This window comes from Phyllobates terribilis, unplaced genomic scaffold, assembly GCF_046119375.1.
Source record: "Phyllobates terribilis strain yellow unplaced genomic scaffold, ASM4611937v1 Scaffold_12__6_contigs__length_324123572, whole genome shotgun sequence".
NCBI lineage: Eukaryota > Metazoa > Chordata > Amphibia > Anura > Dendrobatidae > Phyllobates > Phyllobates terribilis.
In genome coordinates, this window is record NW_027362772.1 from 288,041,004 (window position 1) to 288,068,199 (window position 27,196).

At 49.3% G+C, this 27,196-nt stretch overlaps 1 protein-coding gene across 4 annotated transcripts in view; it reads right to left on the reverse strand.

Moving 5' to 3' along the window:
• The window catches only part of DIXDC1 (DIX domain containing 1), a 190,007-nt gene that overhangs the window by 25,101 nt on the left and 137,710 nt on the right, over positions 1 to 27,196 (reverse strand). For all 4 annotated transcript variants that reach the window (XM_073657127.1, XM_073657125.1, XM_073657126.1 and 1 more), the window contains 3 exons: positions 26,718 to 26,863; positions 11,092 to 11,181; positions 10,951 to 11,004 (listed from right to left, as the gene is read on the reverse strand). In XM_073657127.1, coding sequence (XP_073513228.1) covers positions 10,951 to 11,004; positions 11,092 to 11,181; positions 26,718 to 26,863 — 290 coding nt within the window. The remainder of the gene's footprint in view (positions 1 to 10,950; positions 11,005 to 11,091; positions 11,182 to 26,717; positions 26,864 to 27,196) is intronic.

Below are 27,196 nucleotides of genomic sequence, written 5' to 3' on the forward strand. Positions count from 1 at the left end.
GTGATGTATGTGCCCCCAGTGATGTATGTGCCCCTGCGTGTCCTGTGATGTATGTGCCCCTGCGTGTCCTGTGATGTATGTGCCCCTGCGTGTCCTGTGATGTATGTGTCCCGGAGTCTCCTGTGATGTATGTGCCCCGGAGTCTCCTGTGATGTATGTACCCCTGAGTCTCCTGTGATGTAAGTTCCCCCGAATCTCCTGTGATGTAGGTGCCCCAGAGTCTCCTGTGATGTATGTGCCCCGGAGTCTCCTGTGATGTATGTACCCCTGAGTCTCCTGTGATGTAAGTCCCCCCGAGTCTCCTGTGATGTATGTGCCACCGAGTCTCCTGTGATGTATGTGCCACCGAGTCTCTGTGATGTATGTGCCACCGAGTCTCCTGTGATGTATGTGCCACCGAGTCTCCTGTGATGTATGTGCCCCGGAGTCTCCTGTGATGTAAGTGCCCCTGAGTCTCCTGTGATGTATGTTCCCCTGAGTCTCCTGTGATGTAAGTGCCCCTGAGTCTCCTGTGATGTATGTGCCACCGAGTCTCCTGTGATGTATGTGCCCCGGAGTCTCCTGTGATGTAAGTGCCCCTGAGTCTCCTGTGATGTATGTTCCCCTGAGTCTCCTGTGATGTATGTTCCCCTGAGTCTCCTGTGATGTATGTTCCCCTGAGTCTCCTGTGATGTATGTTCCCCTGAGTCTCCTGTGATGTATGTGGCCCTGAGTCTCCTGTGATGTATGTGCCCCTGAGTCTCCTGTGATGTATGTTCCCCTGAGTCTCCTGTGATGTAGGTGCCCCTGAGTCTCCTGTGATGTATGTTCCCCTGTGATGTATGTTCCCGAGTCTCCTGTGATGTTAGTGTCCCGGAGTCTCCTGAGATGTATGTTCCCCTGAGTCTTCTGTGATGTATGTTCCCCTCAGTCTCCTGTGATGTATGTGCCCCTGAGTCTCCTGTGATGTATGTGTCCCGGAGTCTCCTGAGATGTATGTTCCCCTGAGTCTCCTGAGATGTATGTTCCCCTGAGTCTCCTGTGATGTATATTCCCCTCAGTCTCCTGTGATGTATATTCCCCTCAGTCTCCTGTGATGTATGTGCCCCGGCGTCTCCTGTGATGTATGTGCCCCGGAGTCTCCTGTGATGTATGTTCCCCTGAGTCTCCTGTGATGTATGTTCCCCTGAGTCTCCTGTGATGTATGTTCCCCTGAGTCTCCTGTGATGTAGGTGCCCCTGAGTCTCCTGTGATGTATGTTCCCCTGTGATGTATGTTCCCGAGTCTCCTGTGATGTTAGTGTCCCGGAGTCTCCTGAGATGTATGTTCCCCTGAGTCTTCTGTGATGTATGTTCCCCTCAGTCTCCTGTGATGTATGTGCCCCTGAGTCTCCTGTGATGTATGTGTCCCGGAGTCTCCTGAGATGTATGTTCCCCTGAGTCTCCTGAGATGTATGTTCCCCTGAGTCTCCTGTGATGTATGTTCCCCTGAGTCTCCTGTGATGTATATTCCCCTCAGTCTCCTGTGATGTATATTCCCCTCAGTCTCCTGTGATGTATGTGCCCCTGAGTCTCCTGTTATGTATGTTCCCCTGAGTCTCCTGTGATGCATGTTCCCCTGAGTCTCCTGTGATATATGTGCCCCAGAGTCTCCTGTGATGTATGTGCCCCGGAGTCTCCTGTCATGTATGTGCCCCCAGTGTCTCCAGTGATGTATGTGCCCCGGAGTCTCCAGTGATGTATGTGCCCAGGCGTCTCCTGTGATGTATGTGCCCCTGAGTCTCCTGTGATGTAAGTGCCCCTGAGTCTCCTGTGATGTATGTTCCCCTGAGTCTTTTGTGATGTATGTTCCCCTGAGTCTCCTGTGATGTATGTGCCCCTGAGTCTCCTGTGATGTAAGGGCCCCTGAGTCTCCTGTGATGTATGTGCCCCTGAGTCTCCTGTGATGTATGTGCCCCTGAGTCTCCTGTGATGTATGTGCCCCTGAGTCTCCTGTGATGTATGTGCCCCCAGTGTCTCCTGTGATGTATGTGCCCCTGAGTCTCCTGTGATGTATGTGTCCCGGAGTCTCCTGTGATGTATGTGTCCCGGAGTCTCCTGTGATGTATGTGCCCCTGAGTCTCCTGTGATGTATGTACCCCTAGTGTCTCCAGTGATGTATGTGCCCCGACGTCTCCTGTGATGTATCTGCCCCGGCGTCTCCTGTGATGTATGTGCCCCGGCATCTCCTGTGATGTACAGTACAGACCAAAAGTTTGGACACACCTTCTCATTTAAAGATTTTTCTGTATTTTCATGACTATGAAAATTGTACATTCACGCTGAAGGCATCAAAACTATGAATGAACACATGTGGAATTATATACTTAACAAAAAAGTGTGAAACAACTGAAAATATGTCTTATATTCTAGGTTCTTCAAAGTAGCCACCTTTTGCTTTGATGACTGCTTTGCACACTCTTGGCATTCTCTTGATGAGCTTCAAGAGGTAGTCACCGGAAATGGTTTTCACTTCACAGGTGTGCCCTGTCAGGTTTAATAAGTGGGATTTCTTGCCTTATAAATGGGGTTGGGACCATCAGTTGTGTTGTGCAGAAGTCAAGTGGATACACAGCTGATAGTCCTATTGAATAGACTGTTAGAATTCGTATTATGGCAAGAAAAAAGCAGCTAAGTAAAGAAAAACTAGTGGCCATCATTACTTTAAGAAATGAAGGTGAGTCAGTGCGAAAAATTGGGCAAACTTTGAAAGTGTCCCCAAGTGCAGTAGCAAAAACCATCAAGCGCTACAAAGAAACTGGTTCACATGAGGACCGCCCCAGGAAAGGAAGACCAAGAGTCACCTCTGCTTCTGAGGATAAGTTTATCCGAGTCACCAGCCTCAGAAATCGCAGGTTAACAGCAGCTCAGATTAGAGACCAGGTCAATGCCACACAGAGTTCTAGCAGCAGACACATCTCTGCAACAACTGTTAAGAGGAGACTTTGTGCAGCAGGCCTTCATGGTAAAATAGCTGCTAGGAAACCACTGCTAAGGACAGGTAACAAGCAGAAGAGACTTGTTTGGGCTAAAGAACACAAGGAATGGACATTAGACCAGTGTAAATCTGTGCTTTGGTCTGATGAATCCAAATTTGAGATCTTTGGTTCCAACCACCGTGTCTTTGTGCGACGCAAAAAAGGTGAACAGATCGACTCTACATGCCTGGTTCCCACTGTGAAGCATGGAGGAGGAGGTGTGATGGTGTGGGAGTGCTTTGCTGGTGACACTGTTGGAGATTTATTCAAAATTGAAGGCATACAGAACCAGCATGGCTACCACAGCATCTTGCAGCGGCATGCTATTTCATCCGGTTTGCGTTTAGTTGGACCATCATTTATTTTCCAACAGGACAATGACCCCAAACACACCTCCAGGCTGTGTAAGGGCTATTTGACCAACAAGGAGTGATGGGGTGCTACGCCAGATGACCTGGCCTCCACAGTCACCAGACCTGAACCCAATCGAGATGGTTTGGGGTGAGCTGGACCGCAGAGTGAAGGCAAAAGGGCCAACAAGTGCTAAGCATATCTCGGAACTCCTTCAAGATTGTTGGAAGACCATTTCCGGTGACTACCTCTTGAAGCTCATCAAGAGAATGCCAAGAGTGTGCAAAGCAGTCATCAAAGCAAAAGGTGGCTACTTTGAAGATCCTAGAATATAAGACACATTTTCAGTTGTTTCACACTTTTTTGTTAAGTATATAATTCCACATGTGTTCATTCATAGTTTTGATGCCTTCAGTGTGAATGTACAATTTTCATAGTCATGAAAATACAGAAAAAATTTTAAATGAGAAGGTGTGTCCAAACTTTTGGTCTGTACTGTATGTGCCCCGGCATCTCCTGTGATGTATTTGCCCCTAGAGTCTCCTGTGAAGTATGTGCACCGGCGTTTCCTATGTGATGTAAATAGAGCAGTCTCAGTGTCTCCTATGTGATGCATGTGCTGCAGTCCCAGTGTCATCTATATGATGTATATAGAGCAGTCTTGGTGTCTCCTATGTGATGTATATATACAGCAGTCTCAGTGTCTCCTATGTGATGTATATACACCAGTCTTGATGTCTCCTATGTGATGTATATACAGCAGTCTCGGTGTCTCCTATGTAATATATAGAGAGCAGTCTTTGGAGTCTCCTATGTGATGTATATAGAGTAGTTTCGGTGTCTCCTGTGTGATGTACGGTAAATAGCGCAGTCTCAGTGTCTCCTATATGATATATATACAGCTGTCTCGGTGTCTCCTATGTGATATATACAGTATACACCAGTCTCATTGTCTCCTGTGATGTACAGTGCCTACAAGTAGTATTCAACCCCCTGCAGATTTAGCTGGTTTGATAAGATGCAAATAAGTTAGAGCCTTCAAACTGCAAACGAGAGTAGGTTTTATGAACAGAAGCATAAATCTTACAAACCAAAAAGTTATGTTGCTCAGTTGAATTTTATTAAATTTTAAACATAAAAGTGTGGGTCAATAATTATACAACCCCTATGTTTAATATTTTGTGGAATAACCCTTGTTTGCAATTACAGCTAATAATCATCTTTTATAAGACCTGATCAGGCCGGCACAGGTCTGTGGAGTTATCTTGGCCCACTCCTCCATGCAGATCTTCTCCAAGTTATCTAGGTTCTTTGGGTGTCTCATGTGGACTTTATTCTTGAGCTCCTTCCACAAGTTTTCAATTGGGTTAAGGTCAGGAGACTGACTAGGCCACTCCAACACCTTGACTTTTTCCCTCTTGAACCAGGCCTTGGTTTTCTTGGCTGTGTGCTTTGGGTCGTTGTCTTGTTGGAAGATGAAATTACGACCCATCTTAACCCCTTCCCGACCCGTGTCACACCGTTTGTGACATGGAAAACAGTTCGTTCCCGAACCATGTCACAGCGTCTGTGACATGGAGGGAAAGAGCCCCTGCAGCGCCTGCGAGCGGGTTCGCTCAGGTTTCACAGTTGCTACTGCAACTGGACATCCTGAAGTCGACCCCCCGGGGGGTGGATTAACCCCCCCGTGCCTGGGACCCCTCCGATTGGCTGTTTCATTTTCACTTTTAGTGAAACTGCCAATCGGTATGAATTAAATATTTCACCAATGAAAATTGGTGTAATATTTAAATCTGGGCATGGCCTGATGCTTACAGCATCAGCCATTGGCTGAGGGGAGTGTCACCTCTGTCCCCCCCTCCCCCCAGATCTGATTGGGGGGCTAGCGTCACATGGATACTAGCCTCAATCAGATGTGGAGGGAGTTTTTCATGATGGCCGCAACTGCCTAGCTCCTACCCGTCCATGGATCGTGTGCCGGCCATTGTGGACCCTCTGCTGCTGCCCCCCGTGGACCCTCTGCTGCTGCCCCCCCGTGGACCCTCTGCCGCCGCCGCCGATCGCCTGCTGCCGCTGCTGATCGCCTGCTGCCACCGCTGATCTGCATCAGGTAGTATTGCCCCCACTCCCCCCCGACCCTCCCTCCACTCCATCCTGACCCCCCCTCCACCCCCGACCCTCCCTGCACTTTCATACCTGCACCCCGACCTCCGCTCCCTCTGCTCCCTCTCCCACGTCTTCATCCACCGGCTGCTGCTCTCCTTCTGACAGCCGGTGGACTGTGATCACAGCAGCAGCAGGCTCAGTGTAAATGCCCTGCTCCTGTGATCAAACCCACCATCCCCCAGTCCCAGTGATATCACCCCCCACCTCCCAATAATCACCCCTCCCCCCAGTGTTCACCCCCCCATCCCCAGTGTTCACCCGCCCCCAGTGTTCACCCCCCCTGTCCCCAGTGTTCACCCCCCCTGTCCCCAGTGTTCACCCCCCCTGTCCCCAGTGTTCACCCTCTCTGTCCCCAGTGTTCACCCCCACCTGTCCCCAGTGTTCACCCCCACCTGTCCCCAGTGTTCACTCCCCATCCCCAGTGTGCACCCCCCCATCCCAGTGATCATCCCCCCCCCCCGCAAACCCAGTGATCACCCCCCTGCTGCTGGCTCCTGCTCCCCTTTCTGCCCCAGTAATCACCCCCCTGATGCTGCCGGCCTCCTACCCCCCTTGCTGCTGCCGGCTCCTGCCCCAGTGATCACCCCCCTTGCTGCTGCCGGCTCCTGCCCCAGTGATCACCCCCCTTGCTGCTGCCGGCTCCTGCCCCAGTGATCACCCCCCTTGCTGCAGCTGCTGGCTCCTCCATCTCTTCAGCCCCCCCCTACGCCTGACAGCCCCCTACGCCTGACAGCCCCCACACGTGACTGCAGAAGGTTACACCAAGCACACACACACACACGTACACTCACACTATAATAAAGTTTCGATTTTTTTTTTTTTTTTACTCACGCACACAGCACACAAAATGTCCCGCCCGTCCCACTCATCCCAGTCTAGGGCGTACTAAGCTTAGGAGGCTATGTCAGGTTGGTGTGTGTGTGTGTGTGGTGTATACACTACAATATACCACACCGCACACCAACCTGACATACACCTACAATGGTGTCCGCTAACAAATTGGAATCATGTTGCGTTTGGAGAGTCCCTGTGTGCCCAAACATTGGAGCTCCCCCACAAGTGACCCCATTTTGGAAACTAGACCCCCCAAGGCACCTATCTAGATGCATAGTGAGCACTTGGAACCCCCAGGTGCTTCACAAATTGATTCATAAAAATGAAAAAGTGGAAAAAAAAAACACTTTTTTATTTTTACGGATTAATTTGTGAAGGACCTGGGGGTTCCAAGTGCTCACTATGCATCTAGATAGGTGCCTTGGGGGGTCTAGTTTCCAAAATGGGGTCACTTGTGGGGGAGCTCCAATGTTTGGGCACACAGCGGCTCTCCAAACGCAACATGTTGTCTTCTAACAATTTGAGCCGACAATTTGAAAGCGGACACCATGTTGCTTTTGGAGAGCCGCTGTGTGCCCAAACATTGGAACTCCCCCACAAGTGACCCCATTTTGGAAACTAGACCCCCCAAGGCACCTATCTAGATGCATAGTGAGCACTTGGAACCCCCAGGTGCTTCACAAATTGATTCATAAAAATGAAAAAGTGGAAAAAAAAAACACTTTTTTATTTTTACGGATTAATTTGTGAAGGACCTGGGGGTTCCAAGTGCTCACTATGCATCTAGATAGGTGCCTTGGGGGGTCTAGTTTCCAAAATGGGGTCACTTGTGGGGGAGTTCCAATGTTTGGGCACACAGCGGCTCTCCAAAAGCAACATGGTGTCCGCTTTCAAATTGTCGGCTCAAATTGTTAGAAGACACCATGTTGCGTTTGGAGAGCCGCTGTGTGCCCAAACATTGGAGCTCCCCCACAAGTGACCCCATTTTGGAAACTAGACCCCCCAAGGCACCTATCTAGATGCATAGTGAGCACTTGGAACCCCCAGGTCCTTCACAAATTAATCCGTAAAAATAAAAAAGTGTTTTTTTTTCCACTTTTTCATTTTTATGAATCAATTTGTGAAGCACCTGGGGGTTCCAAGTGCTCACTATGCATCTAGATAGGTGCCTTGGGGGGTCTAGTTTCCAAAATGGGGTCACTTGTGGGGGAGCTCCAATGTTTGGCCACACAGCGGCTCTCCAAACGCGACATGGTGTCCGCTAACAAATTGAATGGAAAATCGGCTCAAATTGTTAGCGGACACCATGTTGCGTTTGGAGTGCCCCTAATGTGCCTAAACAGTGGAGCTTCCCCACAAGTGACCCCATTTTGGAAACTAGACCCCCCAAGGCACCTATCTAGATGCATAGTGAGCACTTGGAACCCCCAGGTGCTTCACAAAATGATCTGTGAAAACAAAAAAGTACTTATTTTTTCACAAAAATTTTCTTTTAGCCTAAATTTTTTAATTTTCACATGGGTAACAGGATAAAATGCATCCTAAAATGTATTGGTCAGTTTCTCCTGAGTACACTGATACCTACCTCATATGTGGTCATAAACCACTGTTTGGGCGCATGGCAGGGCTCAGAAGAGAAGGAGTGCAATTTGACTTTTGGAGCTAATTTTCCATTCAAAAAGTAAAATGGCGCTCCTTCCCTTCTGAGCCCTGCCGTGTGCCCAAACAGTGGTTTATGACCACATATGAGGTATCAGTGTACTAAGGAGAAATTGACCAACAAATTTTAGGATGCATTTTATCCTGTTACCCATGTGAAAATTAAAAAATTTAGGCTAAAAGAAAATTTTTGTTAGAAAAATAAAAATGTTCATTTTTTTCTTCCATGTGGCTTTAGTTCCTGTGATCCATCTGAAGGGTTAATAATCTTCTTGAATGTAGTTTTGAGTAGCTTGAGGGGTGCAGTTTTTGGAATGGTGTCACTTTTGGGTGTTTTCTGTCATAAAGACCCCTCAAAGGGACTTCAAGTGTGATGTGGTCACTAAAAAAATGGTTTTGTAAATTTTGCTGGAAAAAAGATAAATTGCTGATGAACTTTGAACCCTTCAAACTTCCTACCAAAATTTTTTTTTTTTTAAAAATTGTGCTGGTGTAAAGTAGACATGTGGGAAATGTTATTTATTAACTATTTTGTGTCACATCACTCTCTGGTTTAGTAGAATAAAAATTCAAAATTTGAAAATTGCAAAATTTTCAAATTTTTTCCCATATTTTTGATTTTTTCACAAATAAACGCAAATATTATCGACCTAAATTTAATACTAACATGAAGCCCAATATGTCACGAAAAAACAATCTCAGAATCGCTAGGATGCGTTGAAGTGTTCCAGAGTTTTTACTTCGTAAAGGGACACTGGTCAGAATTGACAAAAATGCCAAGGTCTTTAGGGTCAAAATAGGCTGGGTCCTGAAGGGGTTAAGATCCTTGATGGAGGAGCGGAGGTTCTTGGCCAAAATCTCCAGGTAGGCCGTGCTATCCATCTTCCCATGGATGCGGACCAGATGGCCAGGCCCCTTGGCAGAGAAACAGCCCCACAGCATGATGCTGCCACCACCATGCTTGACTGTAGGGATGGTATTCTTGGGGTCGTATGCAGTGCCATCCAGTCTCCAAACGTCACGTGTGTGGTTGGCACCAAAGATCTCGATCTTGGTCTCATCAGACCATAGAACCTTGAACCAGTCTGTCTCAGAGTCCTCCAAGTGATCATGAGCAAACTGTAGACGAGCCTTGACATGACGCTTTGAAAGTAAAGGTACCTTACGGGCTTGTCTGGAACGAGACCATTGCGGTGGAGTACGTTACTTATGGTATTGACTGAAACCAATGTCCCCACTGCCATGAGATCTTCCCGGAGCTCCTTCCTTGTTGTCCTTGGGTTAGCCTTGACTCTTCGGACAAGCCTGGCCTCGGCACGGGAGGACACTTTCAAAGGCTGTCCTGGCCGTGGAAGGCTAACAGTAGTTCCATAAGCCTTCCACTTACGGATGATGCTCCCAACAGTGGAGACAGGTAGGCCCAACTCCTTGGAAAGGGTTTTGTACCCCTTGCCAGCCTTGTGACCCTCCACGATCTTGTCTCTGATGGCCTTGGAATGCTCCTTTGTCTTTCCCATGTTGACCATGTCTGAGTGCTGTTCACAAGTTTGGGGAGGGTCTTAAATAGTCAGAAAAGGCTGGCAAAAGAGATCTTTAATCCACACATGTGAAGTTCATTATTCTTGGTGCCTGAACTACTTCTTAATACTTTAGGGGGACCAAACAGAATTCTTGTGGTTTGAGGGTTTGAATAATAAATGACACTCTGAATTAACTTTTTACGTTTACAAAAAAAAAAAAAAAAAATTTGCTGCAGTGCATTTCCCACTTCCAGGCTGATCTACAGTACAAATGTCACAATGCCAAGTTAATTCCGCATGTGTCAACCAGGTAAATCTGCAGGGGGTTGAATACTACTTGTAGGCACTGTATATACACCAGTCTCAGTGTCTCCTATGTGATGTATATACACCAGCCTCAGTGTCCCCTATGTGATGTATATAAAGCAGTCTCGGTATCTCCTATGTGATGTATATACAGCAAACCTCCCACTGCTTGAGTTCTACAAATGTAACGTGAGCATTGATTTCCCTCTGTGGGGAGACCTGCAGTGTAATATACATTTGTGTTCAGAATTTACTGCTACGAGTTCTTTTCAAAATTCATCTCAAAGACCGACGCAAATCTGTTAAAGCAGTTGCGAGTAGAAACATCATCCATACCACCTAACATTGTCGCACCAAAGAGAAGCCACTCATTCAGCTGTCACATTAGGGCGGAGGTAATTAAATGTTTGACCAAATATCGCAGGATAAATTTCAAGTTGATAATTTTGTGCGGCCCCCGAAGGATGGTAGAAATATCCAAATGGCTCCCGACAGAAAAAAAGGTTCCCCACTCCTGGGTTACATCATTGATGCACGGTCACCCCCTACACTATTATGATTGTCGGCAGCTCATGTCCCGGTTTTATGCATTTGTTTGCTTGTCGTTAGATCAGCAGACATGTCTATAGAGGGCAAAGATCAGGAAATCTTCCCCCCAACATTACCACCAGGAGCCACCTTTACATCCCATAAAGGGGCTATCCCGTAAACAACTTATGTATGATCGCTGGAGGTCCAGATGCTACTGTAAGACCCCACCAATCCCAAACACAGAGTCCCAAGGCCTGCAGTGAATGATGTGTCCCCACCACCCTTATAGTGAATGGAGCAGTGATTGCACATGTTCACTTGCACTCCATTCACACAGGCGTCTTTGGGACCCTCGTTCTTGCGATCAGTGGGGGTTCCAGAGATCTTCCCTAAGGGAAAATTAAAAATAAAGTGACAAAAACAAATAAAGCATCCAAAAACAAATTAAAAAGAAGAAAAATATTACGCATATTTGGTATTGCCGTGTTGATAACTATGACAATGCTCATCAGTCATCACCTCGTGGATATATATATACTCCCATCTACCCCAGAGATAAGCCGCCCAGGGCACGCAGCCGCCGCTCACCTTCAGAGCCTGGTTCTCACTCATACTTTGGTCCAGCCGACTTTTGATGATGACCTGAAAGGAGAGTGTTCGTTAGTGGGGTCCGGCGGCGCGGTGGCCGGGTGCATGTGGTCAGAGTGGTAAGGAAAGGTGCGGGCTCACCAGTTGTTCCTCCGGGCACGCCCCATCCTCACGCAGGCAGAACAAGCTCTCCTGTTCGTCTTCGGGAAGGGATCCATTTAGCAGTAAGGCCTGAATAGGAAACACAATACTGTAACCAAGGGGGAGAAAGGAGCGCAGCCGCCTGTTACCGGAGCCCATGAAGGTGAAGATAAAGAGCTCCATTGTGAACGATAAAATAGGACGACATTTCTGTGACCTGAGTCACAATGAATAAAAAAAGCAATAACATTGTGTCGCTTATATTCTTAACTTCAGCCCCAAAAATTACAGAATCTGGGGCACACTTTATTTATGTAAAAGTATTGTTTTCCCACTTATGAGCCACTTCTCAAGACAAGAAGGACTGCAACCTCACTGAGGAATTAGATTCCATCTGTCTATTAAAGCCGACAGAGAGGGGATAGGAGCAAAAAAAGACACTGCTGCTGCTTTCTACTAAGTGTTTTATCTCATTCCAGAGCTGGTTTCACAGCTACACTGCTCAGTACTGCTGCATAATGCTCTCCAAGCTGCTTTAGAGTAGTGGTTAATCTATCCAAAAGATGAATTCACAACTACACTGCTCAGTACTGTTGTATAATTACGTAGATGCTGCTGCTTTCCAGTGTTTTATTTCACAACAGTGCTGCATTCACAGCTACACTGCTCTGTACTGACATATAATGACCTTCAGGCTGCAGTTGCTTTCTACTAAGTGATTTATCTCACCCCAGAGCTGGTTTCACAGCTACACTTTTCCATACTGTTGCATAATGTTCTCCATGATGCTTTATAGTAGAGTTTAGCCTCATCCAAGAACTAGATTCACAGCTACATTGCCCATTACTGTTGTATAATGACCTCCATGCTGCTGTTGCTTTCTACTAAGTGCTTTGTTTCACCACAGAGCAGTTTTCACAGTACTGCTGTATAATTACTCCCATCTTGCTGATTTATATTTATATTTTATTTCATCCCAAAGTTGGATTCACAGTTTCACTGCTCAGTACTGTTGTATAATGACCTACATGTTGCTGCTTTCTAGTGTTTTATTTCATCCCAGTACTATGTTCAGTTACACAGCTCAGTTCTCCTGTATAATGTCCTCCATACTGCTCATTTAAAAAAAAACATTAATCTCACCTGACTGCAGGATACACAGCTACACAGCTCAGTGCTGCTGCATAGTCAACCCCAAACTCCTGCTGCTTCTGAAAATGTGCTACATAGAGACAGGAGAGCAGGAATCCTTCATCTATGTGTGTACTGTAATATCTTAACAACTAGCTTAGAGACAACTGACAAATAGGAGTCTACAGGGGGGAAACTGGTGAAAATTGCAGGATACAAACCATATAATGGCCAGAAATAATGTTATTCCAACATGTACACACAACAGCTTGTTCTGAAAAGATACACTTAATTCTGCAGTTCATATCACATTCACTTCAGTAGGAACTGAGCTGCAGAACCTTAGAACGGTCTCTACACAACATACAGAGAGGCCATGTGCATCTGGCCACCGTGACAGCTGCAAACAACTGATCAGTGACAGTGACAGGTGTCGGGCCCCCACCGATCTGATATTGACGACCTATTCTTAGTCCTGGACAACCCCTTTAATTCCCCTAAGCACATTAGAATAATATATGCTGAGCCAATTTATTTTGGTGGGGTGCAAGAACACCTAATATGTATGGGGGACTCTCCTTTGATAGAAGATGTCAGGGAAGAGAAAGATGGGGGATTTTGTTATGATGTGAGTTAAACCAATGCAAGAGGCCCAATCTCCACAAAGAACGAAGAAACTGAGCATACATGTCTAAAATAGTTACCAATTGACTCAGATTAACTTTTATTCCTGAGCCAAAAGGGCTCTTGTTATGGGCAGATACATGCCAAGTGACCCCAGTGACCCCAATGATCGGCGCTCGTTATGGGAAGATACATGCCGTGTGACCCCAATGATCGGCGCTCGTTATGGTCAGATACATGTCGTGTGACTCCAATGATCGGTGCTCGTTATGGGCAGATACATGCCGTGTGACCCCAATGATCAGCGCTCGTTATGGGCAGATACATGCCGTGTGACCCCAATGATCGGCACTCGTTATGGGCAGATATATGCCGTGTGATCCCAGTTTGTCCCCATAAAACACCATCGCTCATCTTCCCAGGTTCTCCTCCCACTGCACACGGATGACAGACGGGCAGATAATAGAGAAGCCCCATGAAGTGAGTGATAATTATGGTTTCACACCACAGATGCGGCGGCCGTCATAACGCTACCGTCCTCTCTGAAGTATAATTAGAAGGTACGCCAGTGCCTTATCCCAGAATCCACCCGCACCCCTTCCCACTCACAGCCGTCACATGCATGACAATGACTCAACACCCGGGATCCTCTGTTTGCACCTCCTGGTTCTATTCCGACCACATTGTGAAAACCCTGTAATTCTGGATGTGATTTACACATTTCACCAAAACGGCCTCTCATAAATGTGATAAAGCCGCGTACAAGGCTCCAAATTTACAGATCTGTATGGAGCAAAATGTCCCCAAAAATTAGTAGGCATTAGTGATGAGCGAGCATGTTCGCTACTGCTCGGTGCTCGCCCGAGCATCTCACTGCTCGGCACTCACCGAGTATTTCCGGTGTTTCTCGGCGGGAGCTCGGGACCCCTCCCTGCATGTTTGGCGCTCTTTAGAGTACCAATCAACATGCAGGGATTGCCTGCCACTCACTGTAATGCCGTAGCCATGTTGGTTGTGACATTACAGTGATTGGCTGGCCGCACAGCATCATCGGGTCTATATCAGACCTGGCACCGCCATGCTCGTCACAGTCACTCCGGAATCAGACAGTGTAGGGAGAGGTGCTGCTGCGTCAGGGAGAGATTTGCTTGTTTCTAGTTAGTGATGGTGTACCAAACTATATTAGAGACACATATACATCTCAACAAACAGTACTTCTGAGGACTAATCCATCTGCAGAGATATCAGGCAGGCAGTGTATATAGCAGACTGCAGTGCATATAGCACAAGAGGCTCCATTCCAATTCTGCCTTCTGCTGCTGTTAGATATTTCTATACTAAGGCCCAGGTCTCAGGGGCCAGGAATACTTTTTTTTTTATCTTAATCCTCATTATTTGCTTAAAAAGCAATCCAGAGAACACAGTTTTTCTGCGCCATTTGCTTGTTGGCACTGCAGAATACAGCCAGGTCCTTTCCATATTACAGAGCTAGAAATCCAGCTATTTAAAACTGTGTTTTCTCCGTCACACGGATCACATATACGTTTTCAGAAAATACTGCCATTTCTGGCCTCCATTCAATTTATTTTCACTGTGTCAGCAAAGTTTTTAACACCAGTTTGCTGTTCAAACTACTTACCTACAGGCCAGGTATTTAAAACTGTGTTTTCTGCGTCACATGGCTCACATATACGTTCGTTCCAAATTCAGTCATTTGTTGTGAGCGTGGAAGATATTGTCCTCCATTTAAAATGGGCAAGGCACGTGGCAAGGGACGGGGAACTGGACGTGATGGTAATGGTGCATGCAGAGGCCAAGCCCGTGGGCAAGCTGAAATTGTGCCACAACAAACACCCACATCTTCTCGCTCGAACTTCCTGTCCCAATTAATAGGGGACCGCAGCACACCACTATTGAACCCAGAGCAGTGTGAAAAGGTTATTAGTTGGATAGCAGATAATGCTTCCAGTCACTTAGCCACCACCAGCACCACCCTGTCTTCCACACGGTCAAGTCTCAGTAGCCATGAGTCTGGACCGCATATTCCTCACCCTGATCATCCTTCCTCCCACCATGCCGAGTGCCCAGTGACAACTGATCCCACACTTGGATACTCCGAAGAGCTGTTTACTTTCCCATTTATAGATTCGGGCCTCTCGCCCTGTCCACTTGAAGCGGAGATCACGTATAGCGATGCCCAAATATTTGAGCAGGCACGGTCACACGAAGGCGACGGTGGGAAAGTTTCCAAAGAGGTGGACGATGATGAGACACAATTGCCAGAAAGTAAGGAGGAGGACCAGAGTGCGGAAGTGGAAGACGAGGTGGTGGCTGATATAGTAACTGATCCAACCTGGCAGGAGGACATGCAGAGCGAGGACAGCAGCACACCGGGGGAGGGAGGCAGAGCACCCCAACAGGCAGGAAGAAGCAGTGTGGTGGCCACAGACAGAAGGCAGGCAACCGTTCCCTGTAACACCAATACGAAGGAAGTTGCCAGTACAACTGTTAGGTCTTCCCGAGTCTGGTTGTTTTTTAAAAGACTCTGCCGATAACCTCAAAAAGGGAGTTTGCACCACCTGCCAGGCCAGCATCAGCAGGGGTGGCAAAAAGACCAGCCTGACCACCAAACGACCAGCCTGATCAGGCACATGGCAGCAAAGCACCGGACTTTGTGGGCCGAACCCCAGGGTCCAGGAACAGTGTCTGCGGGTGGCACCATTGCTTCTTCCGCTGTTGTGCATGCAAGCCAATCCCCTGTCCATGGTGCATGCGAAGATGCCTCCTGCCCTGCACCTGTCGTTGCACACTCTCAAGTAGCAGCATCAGGAAGCACATCCACGTCCTTGTCCCAGCACAGTGTTCAGTTGTCCATACCCTAGTCCTTTGAACGCAAGAGCAAATACGCAGCCAACGACTCACAGGCCACAGTACTAAGTTCCCACATTTCATGACTGCTTGCGCTCGAAATGTTGCCTTTTAGACTCTTGGAGACGGAAGCATTCCGCAACCTGACGGCGGCGGCCGTCCCTCGGTACTCAGTCCCCAGCCGCCACTATTTCTCCCGGTGTGCCGTCCCCGCATTACACAAGCACGTGTCCCAAAACATTAGCCATGCCCTCAACAACGCAGTTACCGGGAAAGTCCACCTGACCATGGACACGTGGAGAAGTGCTTATGGGCAGGGACGGTACATCTCGCTGACGGCACACTGGGTTAACATAGTGGAAGCCAGGACTCAGTCGGACCTTGGGACAGAACACGTCCTCCCGATGCCGAGGATTGCGGGCCGTAGGTCAATCAGGGTTGCCCCCACAGTCTACAGCTCCTGCGCCTCATCCTCCTCCTCCTCTTCAGCCTCCATCTCCGAAATGACCACATCAGTCACAAGCTGGAAGCACTGCAGCACTGCCTCGGCCAAGCGACAACAGGCTGTGCTGAAGCTAATATGCTTAAATGACAAACCGCATAATGCTGAAGAGTTGTGGACAGCTCTGAAAGAGCAGGCAGATCTGTGGCTCACACCGGTGAACCTACAGTTAGGCATGCTCATGTATGACAATGGCCGGAACCTGGTGGCGGCTCTGAGGCGAGTTCACACATGTACCATGCCTGGCCCATGTGCTTAACCTCGTGGTTCAGTGGTTTCTCAAATCCTACCCGGAGCTGCCAGATCTGCTTGTTAAAGTACGACGCCTGTGTGCCCATTTTAGAACGTCACCTACAGTTTCCGCCGCCATTGCCGTGTTTCAGCAGCGTTTACAGCTTCCAGCTCACAGACTGGTATGTGATGTCCCCACGCATTGGAACTCTACACTGCAGATGTTGGGAAGGATTTGTGAGCAGAAGAGGGCAGTTGTTGAGTATCAGCATAAACTAGGCCGTCTGTATTCAGTTCAGACTCCACACATAAGACCTCAGGAGTGGACATGGATGTCAGACATATGTACCATCCTGCAAAACGTTGAGGACTCCACCATGATGGTGAGCGGCGATGACGCCATAATTAGCATCACCATCCCACTTCTCTGTTTTCTGAAACGCTCTCTGCTCACAATCAAAGAGGATGCATTGCAGGCGAAGCACGATGTGATGGAGCAAGGAACCATACGGGGTGATTACACACAGCCCAGCCTCATCTCATCCCAACGTGGATTGGGTGACAATGAGGAAGAGGAAGAGGAGGAGGAAAAACAGGAGCTAGTTTCATGCGCTATAGACGGTACTACCTGCACAACTGTCTGTTCAGCGTGGATGGCCAGAGGACAGAGAGGAGGAGGAGGAGAGCATGGTCAGTCATCCTCTTGGTGAGGACACGGAAGTCTTGCCTGTTATTAGTCTGGCACGCATGGCTGAGTTTATGTTACGCTGCCTTTCCGGCTGAGTTTATGTTACGCTGCCTTTCCCATGACCCTCGCGTTCTCAAAATTTTGGGTGACAGTCATTACTGGTTGGTGACATTTCTAGACCCACACTACAAGGAGAACTTTATATCTCTTATTCCTGAGGCGGACAGGTCTACAAAAATGGGGCAGTACCGGAAGGCCCTTGTTGCGGAACTATTAAAAAAATTCCCATCTGAAAACGCTGGCGGCAGAGGGCACACTTCGTTGGACAACCAAGGAGAACAGGCGAGAGAGCCACAAATACAATCCAGCAGAGGCAGGGGAACACTGTCAAAGATCTGGGACAGTTTTCTCAGACCCTCCCATAGCATAGGCCCTGAAGTGCGGGGTACTCTCACAAGGAGTGCAAAGTTTGGGAAGATGCTGAGGGAGTACCTTGCCGACCATACCAACATCCTCCGTGATTCCTCTGTGTCTTATAATTATTGGGTATCCAAGCTGGATACGTGGAATGAACTGGCTCTCTATGCCTTGGAGGTCCTGGCCTGCCCTGCCGCCAGCGTTTTATCAGAGCGGGTAATGGTGCATGCAGAGGCCAAGCCCGTGGGCAAGCTGAAATTGTGCCACAACAAACACCCACATCTTCTCGCTCGAACTTCCTGTCCCAATTAATAGGGGACCGCAGCACACCACTATTGAACCCAGAGCAGTGTGAAAAGGTTATTAGTTGGATAGCAGATAATGCTTCCAGTCACTTAGCCACCACCAGCACCACCCTGTCTTCCACACGGTCAAGTCTCAGTAGCCATGAGTCTGGACCGCATATTCCTCACCCTGATCATCCTTCCTCCCACCATGCCGAGTGCCCAGTGACAACTGATCCCACACTTGGATACTCCGAAGAGCTATTTACTTTCCCATTTATAGATTCGGGCCTCTCGCCCTGTCCACTTGAAGCGGAGATCACGTATAGCGATGCCCAAATATTCGAGCAGGCACGGTCACACGAAGGCGACGGTGGGAAAGTTTCCAAAGAGGTGGACGATGATGAGACACAATTGCCAGAAAGTCAGGAGGAGGACCAGAGTGCGGAAGTGGAAGACGAGGTGGTGGCTGATATAGTAACTGATCCAACCTGGCAGGAGGACAAGCAGAGCGAGGACAGCAGCACATAGGGGGAGGGAGGCAGAGCACCCCAACAGGCAGGAAGAAGCAGTGTGGTGGCCACAGACAGAAGGCAGGCAACCGTTCCCCGTAACACCAATACGAAGTAAGTTGCCAGTACAACTGTTAGGTCTTCCCGAGTCTGGTTGTTTTTTAAAGACTCTGCCGATAACCTCAAAAAGGGAGTTTGCACCACCTGCCAGGCCAGCAGGTTTTCTCAGACCCTCCCATAGCATAGGCCCTGAAGTGCGGGGTACTCTCACAAGGAGTGCAAAGTTTGGGAAGATGCTGAGGGAGTACCTTGCTGACCGTACCAACATCCTCCGTGATTCCTCTGTGCCTTATAATTATTGGGTATCCAAGCTGGATACGTGGAATGAACTGGCTCTCTATGCCTTGGAGGTCCTGGCCTGCCCTGCCGCCAGCGTTTTATCAGAGCGGGTTTTTAGTGCCGCTGGTGGAATTATAACTGATAAGCGCATCCGCCTGTCAACTGAAAATGCTGACAGGTTGACTCTTATGAAAATGAACAAGGGCTGGATTGGGCCAGACTTCTTAACACCACCAAATGATAGCAGCGTAACATAATCTCAAATCCAGTGTCTTTTCTTGGGAGGTATATTCCTATGCACCTTTTTACACCCAGACATGGGTATACGCTTCCTGATTTTGGCTATTTGCTCTTGTCCTCCTCTTTCTCCTCATCCTCCACCACCATATCTCCAGGGTGACAGTGGTCCGTGATGCAACACCCACATAATTTTTTTAAAGGGTGTTTATGATGCCCGTAAAAATAAAAAAAATTATACAGTATGTTCATGTATACCCCCCAGGGGTAAATGTTTGTCAGCCCATACACTTAGTGCATGGGCATTACAAGTATGGGAGGCCCACTCCTTTCTAATGGGAACATTTTTTTATGAGGCCCTCCTCCACGTCTCTTCCAAGGGGCATTGGAGTGCCCCCCCAATTTTTGGCAGTCCTTGCATTCACTGCATAGGCTAACACTATGGGAGACCCTCTCCTTTCTAATGAGAATTTGTCTTTACTGTGGCCCTGATCTAGGTGTTTTTAAATTCTTAGTGGGGTTTTTCCTAAAATTGGTCAGCCGATGGACTCACTGCTGTGAGGCAGTGACTGGGATCGTATACGAAGGACGTTATATATCCCCAGAATGTGTACAGAGACCTATTAAAATCATTGGAGTGCATTGCAGTCACAGACACACCTGCGGTCAGACTACCTGGCTAAGGCAGATTAAGTAAAACCCGGCAGGGCCTTCATTTCTTGGAGGAGGCTACAGGAAGGCAGTGGGGCGGCCTCCTCCCTCCAACCTGGGTTTTCCAGTGGCTCTTGCCACAGGTCCTTTAAAAACCCAGCACTAAGGATTAGTGTTGTACAGTGTTGGGACCTGCTAGGAGCATAGCAGGAAAACTTGGCAGAACGGTGTATAGCTGAACCACGCCTGGGAAGGCTCTGCACCTGTCAGGCTCGGAGCGGCCCGGCGCGGCCGTTGTCCCCAGCAACCGTTGTTTATGGACTCGTGTTAACCCGGCTGAGAACCGGAGGACTTTTCTGTTTACCCGTGAGTAGCTGAATAAAGCTGTTTATGTTGGACTTGCTTGGGTCACTGCCTCAGTTACTGCACGGTGTGAACATCGCCACCTTACAGCTTGGTGGAGAATGCGGGCATAGTGACTGAGGCATACCCCACCGGCAGCTGCATGACTACAAACCGGCCTGCCACCTTTCAGCCCCACCCCGTGGACAAAATGGAGGAGCTGTTAAAGCAGCTGGTACTTACCCAGCAGAAGCTGCAGTCTCAGTGGCAACAGCAGAAGCAGAACCAGAGTCTCCAATGGCAACAGCAGGAGCAGCACCAGAGTCTCCAACGGCAACTGTAGGAGCGGGACCAGCAGCATAATCAGCAGCAGTTACTGTACCAGCAGCAGCAAAAAAACAAATGAATTGTTGCTGCAACAGATTGCTGCCCTGCGAGAAACGGCCGCAACACTGATTCCAGAACGTCGAGAAGCCCGGGACAAGGTTCGCTCAACATTGAGGAAGATGGGACCGAAGGACGACGTGGAAGCCTTCCTGACCGTCTACGAAAGCACAGCAGAGCGGGAAAACCTACCAGCCGGCCAGTGGGCGGAAGTGGTGGCTCCATTTTTGGTCGGCGATGCCCAGAAGGCCTATTTCGACCTCAGTCGGGAGGACGCCCAGGACTATCAGAAGCTCAAAGGTGAGATCCTTGCCCGACTGGGGGTCAATACATACGTGAGGGCTCAGGATGTATTTTCATGGGCCTATGTGGAGACCCGACCCGCCCGGTCTCAGGCTTATGACTTTTTGCAGCTGGTCAAGAGGTGGCTCCAGCCTGAGTCTTTGACTCCAGCCCAGATGGTGGAGAGGGTGGTGGTCGACCGGCTGGTGAGGACTCTGCCGGCCGCTATCCAACGTTCGGTGGAGGCTCTGCCGTCACTTGCCGTGACCACCTGCCAGCCAGCCGAGAGACTCTTACCCGCTCACCTGGGAGCGCTCACCTGCTACCCGCCTGCTAGCCTACCTGGAGGCTTTGCCGTCACTTGCCGTAACCACCTGCCTGTCTAGAGACTCTTACCCTGCTGTCACTTGCCGTGACCACCCGCCTGTCAAGAGACTTTCCCCGTCACTTGCCGTGACCACCTGCCCTTCTACCCAGAGACTTCCTGTCACTTGCCGTGTCTACCTGCCCGCCTCCCCTGGGAGCCACCCGCTTCCTTACAAGGACTGCCCCTTTGTATAGTAGCTCAGAGGTTCCACCTCCCAGACCCGTTACAGTTTGCTCGGGCCGTGGAACCCGGTGGCACCCAATCTCCCTCGCTCTCGGACCTATGTCATGAACTTTCCCGTCAGAGGTCCCAACAGGACTCCATCTTGGGCCACCTGCGTAGTGTTCACTCCCGCCTGGACACACTGACTGCCTCGTCAGGAGCTGCTTCCACTCGCACAACTACTACACCGGCAGCGCCGCTGCCCATCAATACCATGGCATCCCTTCCCGGTCCCCGCCTTTCCGCCCCGCCTCGTTTTGGTGGAGATCCCGGTCAGGCACGAGGCTTCATTAACCAGTGCACCCTGCACTTCGAACTTTTGGCACACCAGTTTTCCACCGACCGAGCCAAAGTGGCCTTCATCATGTCCCATCTCACTGGGGAGGCGCTGGCTTGGCTAAATCCTCTATGGGAGAGAGGAGACCCCCTGGTGTCCAACCTGCCAGCCTTTCTCACAGCCTTCCAGAAAGTCTTCGACGAACCAGGACGAAAGACCTCATCCGCCTCATCTCTGCTACGCCTCCGTCAAGGGAGTCTCACCGTGGGCCAATATGCCATACGGTTCCGTACCCTTGCTTCTGAGCTTGCCTGGGATAACGACGCCCTGGTGTCCGTCTTCTGGGAAGGTCTATCCGGCCAGATTAAGGATGAACTTGCCGGTCGGGACATTCCTACCACTCTCGAAGATTTAATAACACTTGCCACCCGGATTGACATCCGGTTCCAGGAGCGTACCAAAGAGGTCACCCGTGAGAGGAGGTTTCCTCGCCTTGCTCCTACCTTCCAGAATCCCGTCACTTCCTCTGTTACTCCCCAGGCGCACTCACCCGAGCCTATGCAGGTCGACCAGACCAAGATGGTCAAAACCCATCAAGAGTCACGCCGTGCCGAGGGGAGCTGCTTCTACTGTGGCAGCAAGGAGCACCGGATCCGTTCCTGCCCGGAGAGGTCGGGAAACGCCTGTGTCTAGGATCGCTCAGAGAGGTCGTCCTAGACAAGAATAAACCCTCTCCATCTCTGATGCTGTCGGTCTCTATCATCTGCGGGGAGAACCGTTACTTTGAACTAGCTCAACTTGATTCTGGAGCTGCCGGAAATCTTATTTCTCAGTCCCTGGTAGAGAAATACTGCATTCCCACCAAACCTCTGGCCGAACCCTTATCTGTCGCCTCCGTGGACGGGGGTCTCTTACCGCATCCCATCCAACTTATCACCGAACCCATAACTCTGCAGGTGGGAATGCTGCACTCTGAGAGCATCTTCTTTCATGTTCTACCTGGACTCTCTCATGCCCTTTTGCTTGGCCTACCTTGGCTCCAGAGACATGCACCCGTGCTTGATTGGCAAACCGGAGAAGTCCTTCGCTGGGGACAGGACTGCCATAAGACTTGTTTAGTTCCCGTTCGCCTTGCCCGTCCTTCTCCTCCCCCAGCCAATCTACCCGGCCTGCCGGTACCCTATTGGTCTTACGCTGATGTCTTTAATAAAAAGGAAGCAGAGACATTACCTCCTCATAGACCATACGATTGCCCTATCGACTTGGTACCTGGCGCTACTCCGCCCCGAGGGCGTATCTACCCTTTGTCCGCTGCTGAGACCCGGTCCATGTCTGAATATATCGAGGAGAACCTGGCCCGGGGATTTATCCGGAAATCTACCTCCCCGGCGGGAGCAGGCTTCTTCTTCGTTAAAAAGAAGGACGGCTCACTTCGTCCCTGCATAGACTATAGAGGCCTTAACCAGATCATGGTGAAGAATAAATACCCCCTTCCGCTCATTCCTGAATTATTTGACCATCTGAGGGGTGCTAGAATCTTCACCAAGCTGGATCTCCGTGGGGCCTATAACCTGGTTCGTATCCGTCAGGGGGATGAATGGAAGACGGCATTCAACACCTGGGATGGCCACTATGAATACCTCGTAATGCCCTTCGGTCTCTGTAATGCTCCCGCCGTCTTTCAAGAGTTGGTCAATGATATCTTCCGTGACCTTCTCTACTCCTGCGTGGTGGTATACCTGGACGACATCTTGGTCTTCTCTCCGGATCTCCCCACACACCGGAGGGACGTTCGTCAGGTCTTGCTCAGGCTCAGGCAAAACCACCTCTACGCAAAATTTGAGAAGTGCCTCTTTGAGCAGCCCTCGCTTCCATTTCTGGGCTACATCATCTCTCAGACCGGTCTACGAATGGATCCTGAGAAACTTTCTGACATCCAGAAGTGGCCCCGACCGGAGGGGTTGAAGGCTATCCAGTGGTTCCTGGGCTTCTCCAACTACGTCCGCCTCTTCATTCCGCACTTCTCTTCCCGGACTGCCCCTATCTCTGCGCTCACCCGTAAGGGCGCTAATCCCAAAGAATGGCCGCCTGAGGCAGAGGAGGCCTTCCTGTCTTTGAAACAAGCTTTCTCCTCCGCTCCTGTGCTGCACCGTCTGGACAGCAACAACAAATTCTTCTTAGAAGTAGACGCTTCCTCCTCCGGAGCCGGAGCGGTGCTCACCCAAAAGTCGTCATCCGGAAGAATGGTAACCTGCGGCTTCTTCTCCAAACTCTTCTCCTCATCTGAGCGCAATTATTCTATAGGAGACCGAGAATTGTTAGCCATTAAGTTGGCACTGGAGGAGTGGCGTTACCTGCTCGAGGGGGCTCTTCACCCGGTAATAATCTACACGGATCACAAAAACTTGGCTTATCTCCAGAGTGCCCAAAGACTTAACCCGCACCAAGCCCGGTGGTCCTTGTTCTTCGCCCGCTTTGATTTCATTCTTCATTTTCGCCCGGCAGACTAAAAATATCAAAGCTGATGCCTTGTCCCGATCCTTTTTGTTCTCCGATCTAGAGGAGGAGCCAAAGCACATCATCGACCCCACCAAGGTAATGCTGGTGGCTCCCGTGGATCTAAATCGTCTTCCACCTGGTAAGACGTTTGTAACAGTACCTGATCATGAGAAAGTCCTACACTGAGGACATTCGTCTAAGCTAGCTGGCCATGCTGGCCAGAAAAAGACCCTCCTGCTTATTACCCGGCATTACTGGTGGCCTACCCTGCACAAGGACGTAATAGACTTTGTCTCAGCCTGTGCGTCCTGCGCCCGCAACAAGGTTCCTAGACATCTACCAGCCGGCCGCCTTCTGCCTCTTCCCATACCTGCTGCCCCGTGGCAGCATATAGCCATGGACTTTATAACGGATCTCCCTGTCTCTGCTGGTTGTACGGTCATTTGGGTGGTCGCTGACCGCTTCTCTAAGATGGCTCACTTCATTCCCCTGCCGGGTCTTCCATCTGCATCTGAATTGACTAAAGACTTTATCCATCATATTTTCCGTCTCCATGGTCTCCTTCTCCACATGGTATCCGACCGAGGAGTTCAGTTCACCTCTCGCTTCTGGAGAGCCATGTGTAAACTGCTGGGGGTCACCTTGGACTTCTCCTCTGCCTATCACCCACAGTCCAATGGTCAAGTAGAGCGGATCAACCAAATTTTAACCAGTTACCTCCGGCACTTTGTTAATGCCCACCATTCCGACTGGGTGGACCTTTTACCGTGGGCCAAATTTTCCTATAATAATCACGAGAGCGAGTCTTCCTCCAAATCCCCGTTTTTTATTGTCTACGGTCAACATCCTCGGATCCCGTTTCCCGTCTCCGCCTCGGTGGATAATCCGGCCGCGGAATCTCTTGCTAGCGAATTCTCCTCCATTTGGGAGAGTACCAGATCCGCACTTCTTCAGTCCTCCGAGCGGATGAAGAAACAGGCTGACAAAAGACGTCTGGATCCGCCCCAATTCTGTCCTGGAGATAAAGTCTGGCTCTCGTCCAAATATGTCCGGCTCAAGATTCCTTCCTACAAGTTAGGGCCTCGGTTCATCGGCCCACTGGAAGTTATCAAACAAATCAACCCGGTGGCCTATAAATTGAAACTCCCGGCCAACTTGCGGATCCCTAACTCCTTCCATGTATCTCTCCTCAAACCTGTTCCTGTCACTTGCCGTGTCTACCTGCCCGCCTCCCCTGGGAGCCACCCGCTTCCTTACAAGGACTGCCCCTTTGTATAGTAGCTCAGAGGTTCCACCTCCCAGACCCGTTACAGGCAACAGGCTGTGCTGAAGATAACATGCTTAATGCTTAGATGACAAACCACCCAGCGCTGCAGAGTTGTTGAAAGCTGTAACACAGCAGCCTGATCTGTGGCTCTCACTGCAGAACATGCAGCCAGGCATGGTCGTGTGTGACAATGGGCAAAACCTGGTGACGGAGAAATGACAGCTGGAGTAGATACGGTTTCCCTCTATGCCTGTCCTTTCACCGAGGTAAAGAATATGGCTGTGGTGAAATACAACTCAGCAAAAAAAGCTGTGGACTGGCTCCGTACCGTCCCTGGCCACATTCACCAGTCCACGTGTTTGTGGTTAGGCGGTCCTTCCCAGTAAGTTCACTGGGGAGGGCACGGGTAATGTTGTGGGACCCGTGCTTGTGGAAGGCGGAGACGATACCGGGAGAAATAGTGGCGGCTGGGGACCGAGTATGGACACCCAGTCGCCGCCGCCATAAGATTGTGGACAGCTTCTGCCTCCACAAGCCTAAAAGGCCACATTTCAAGTGCAAGCAGCTGTCAAAAATTTGGCAGCATAGTATTGCAGCCTGTGAGTGGGTGGGTGGCTGGCTGCATACTTGCGCTTGCATTCCAAGGATAGGGACAACTGAACGCTGCACTGGGACAAGGACGTGGACAGTGATTGTTGCAAGTCTGCAACGACAGGTGCATGGCGGGAGGCATCTTCGCATGCGCCAAGGATCATTTATGATGGGCACACTTTTAGGCAGTGACCTGGGAGTCAGAGATGCTTCCAGAGGTCTTCCCCATGCTGTTCCCATGTCTTTTCAGCACTGTATGCATGTGTCTGATGATGTGTCACACACCACATGGCCAGATAAGGTTGTAAAATGTTAAAATGACATTTCCTGGTGAATGCATTTGTCTTGGTTGAAAGCAATGCAAAAGTGCAAAAACGCATCAAAAGCACTATGTGTGAACATAGCCCAAGGTGTGGAGGAATATTTTTGGTTTTGGTTATTTATTTTGCCTTATATACAAGTCATTAAACTGGAAAGGATGTTCCTTAACATATTTCCCAGGAAAATCCATTTTGGTTTCGTTTCGGTATGTTTTATTGTGAGTCCGTAAAAGTGGCGTAATACTCTGACAACATTGTTGACAGCAGTGACCTGGGAGTCAGAAATGCTTCCAGGGGTCTTCCCCATGCTGTTTCCATGTCATTTGAGCACTGTTCCCATCGATTTGGGCAATTTTTAGGCCCTCTGCAGACAGCCGGGGGGAGCCGCCTGAAAAATGCTCGAGTTTCCCATAGACTTACATTGGGCTCGTTACTCGAACCGAGCACTCGAGTATTCCAATGTGCTCGACCCGAGCAACGAGCACCCGAGCATTTTAGTGCTCACTCATCATTAGTAGGAATCTTGTATAGGGCAGTACACTTTACTGACTGCAGGGGGCAGGATTTTAGCTTTTTCCACCTCTGACTCACCTGTAATCCGGATATCATTTTTTTGGCTTCCTCCATTTCCTTCTCCAAATGGTCCTGCTGCTCCAAGAGATGGTCCTCCCAGGAGGTGTCTGGGGACATGGCGGGGCAGGTGGGATGACAGTCAGGTGGAGGAACGGGGGCTTCATCTGTGATCAAGAGAAGCAGAGAACCGATATAATAGTATTATGATGTAGGTACGATTTGGCAGTATTATGATGTAGGAACGATATGGCAGTATTATGATGTAGGTACGATATGGCAGTATTATGATGTAGGTACGATATGGCAGTATTATGATGTAGGAACGATATGGCAGTATTATGATGAAGGAACGATATGGCAGTATTATGATGTAGGTACCATATGGCAGTATTATGATGTAGGTACCATATGGCAGTATTATGATGTAGGAACGATATGGCAGTATTATGATGTAGGAACAATATGGCAGTATTATGATGTAGGTACGATATGGCAGT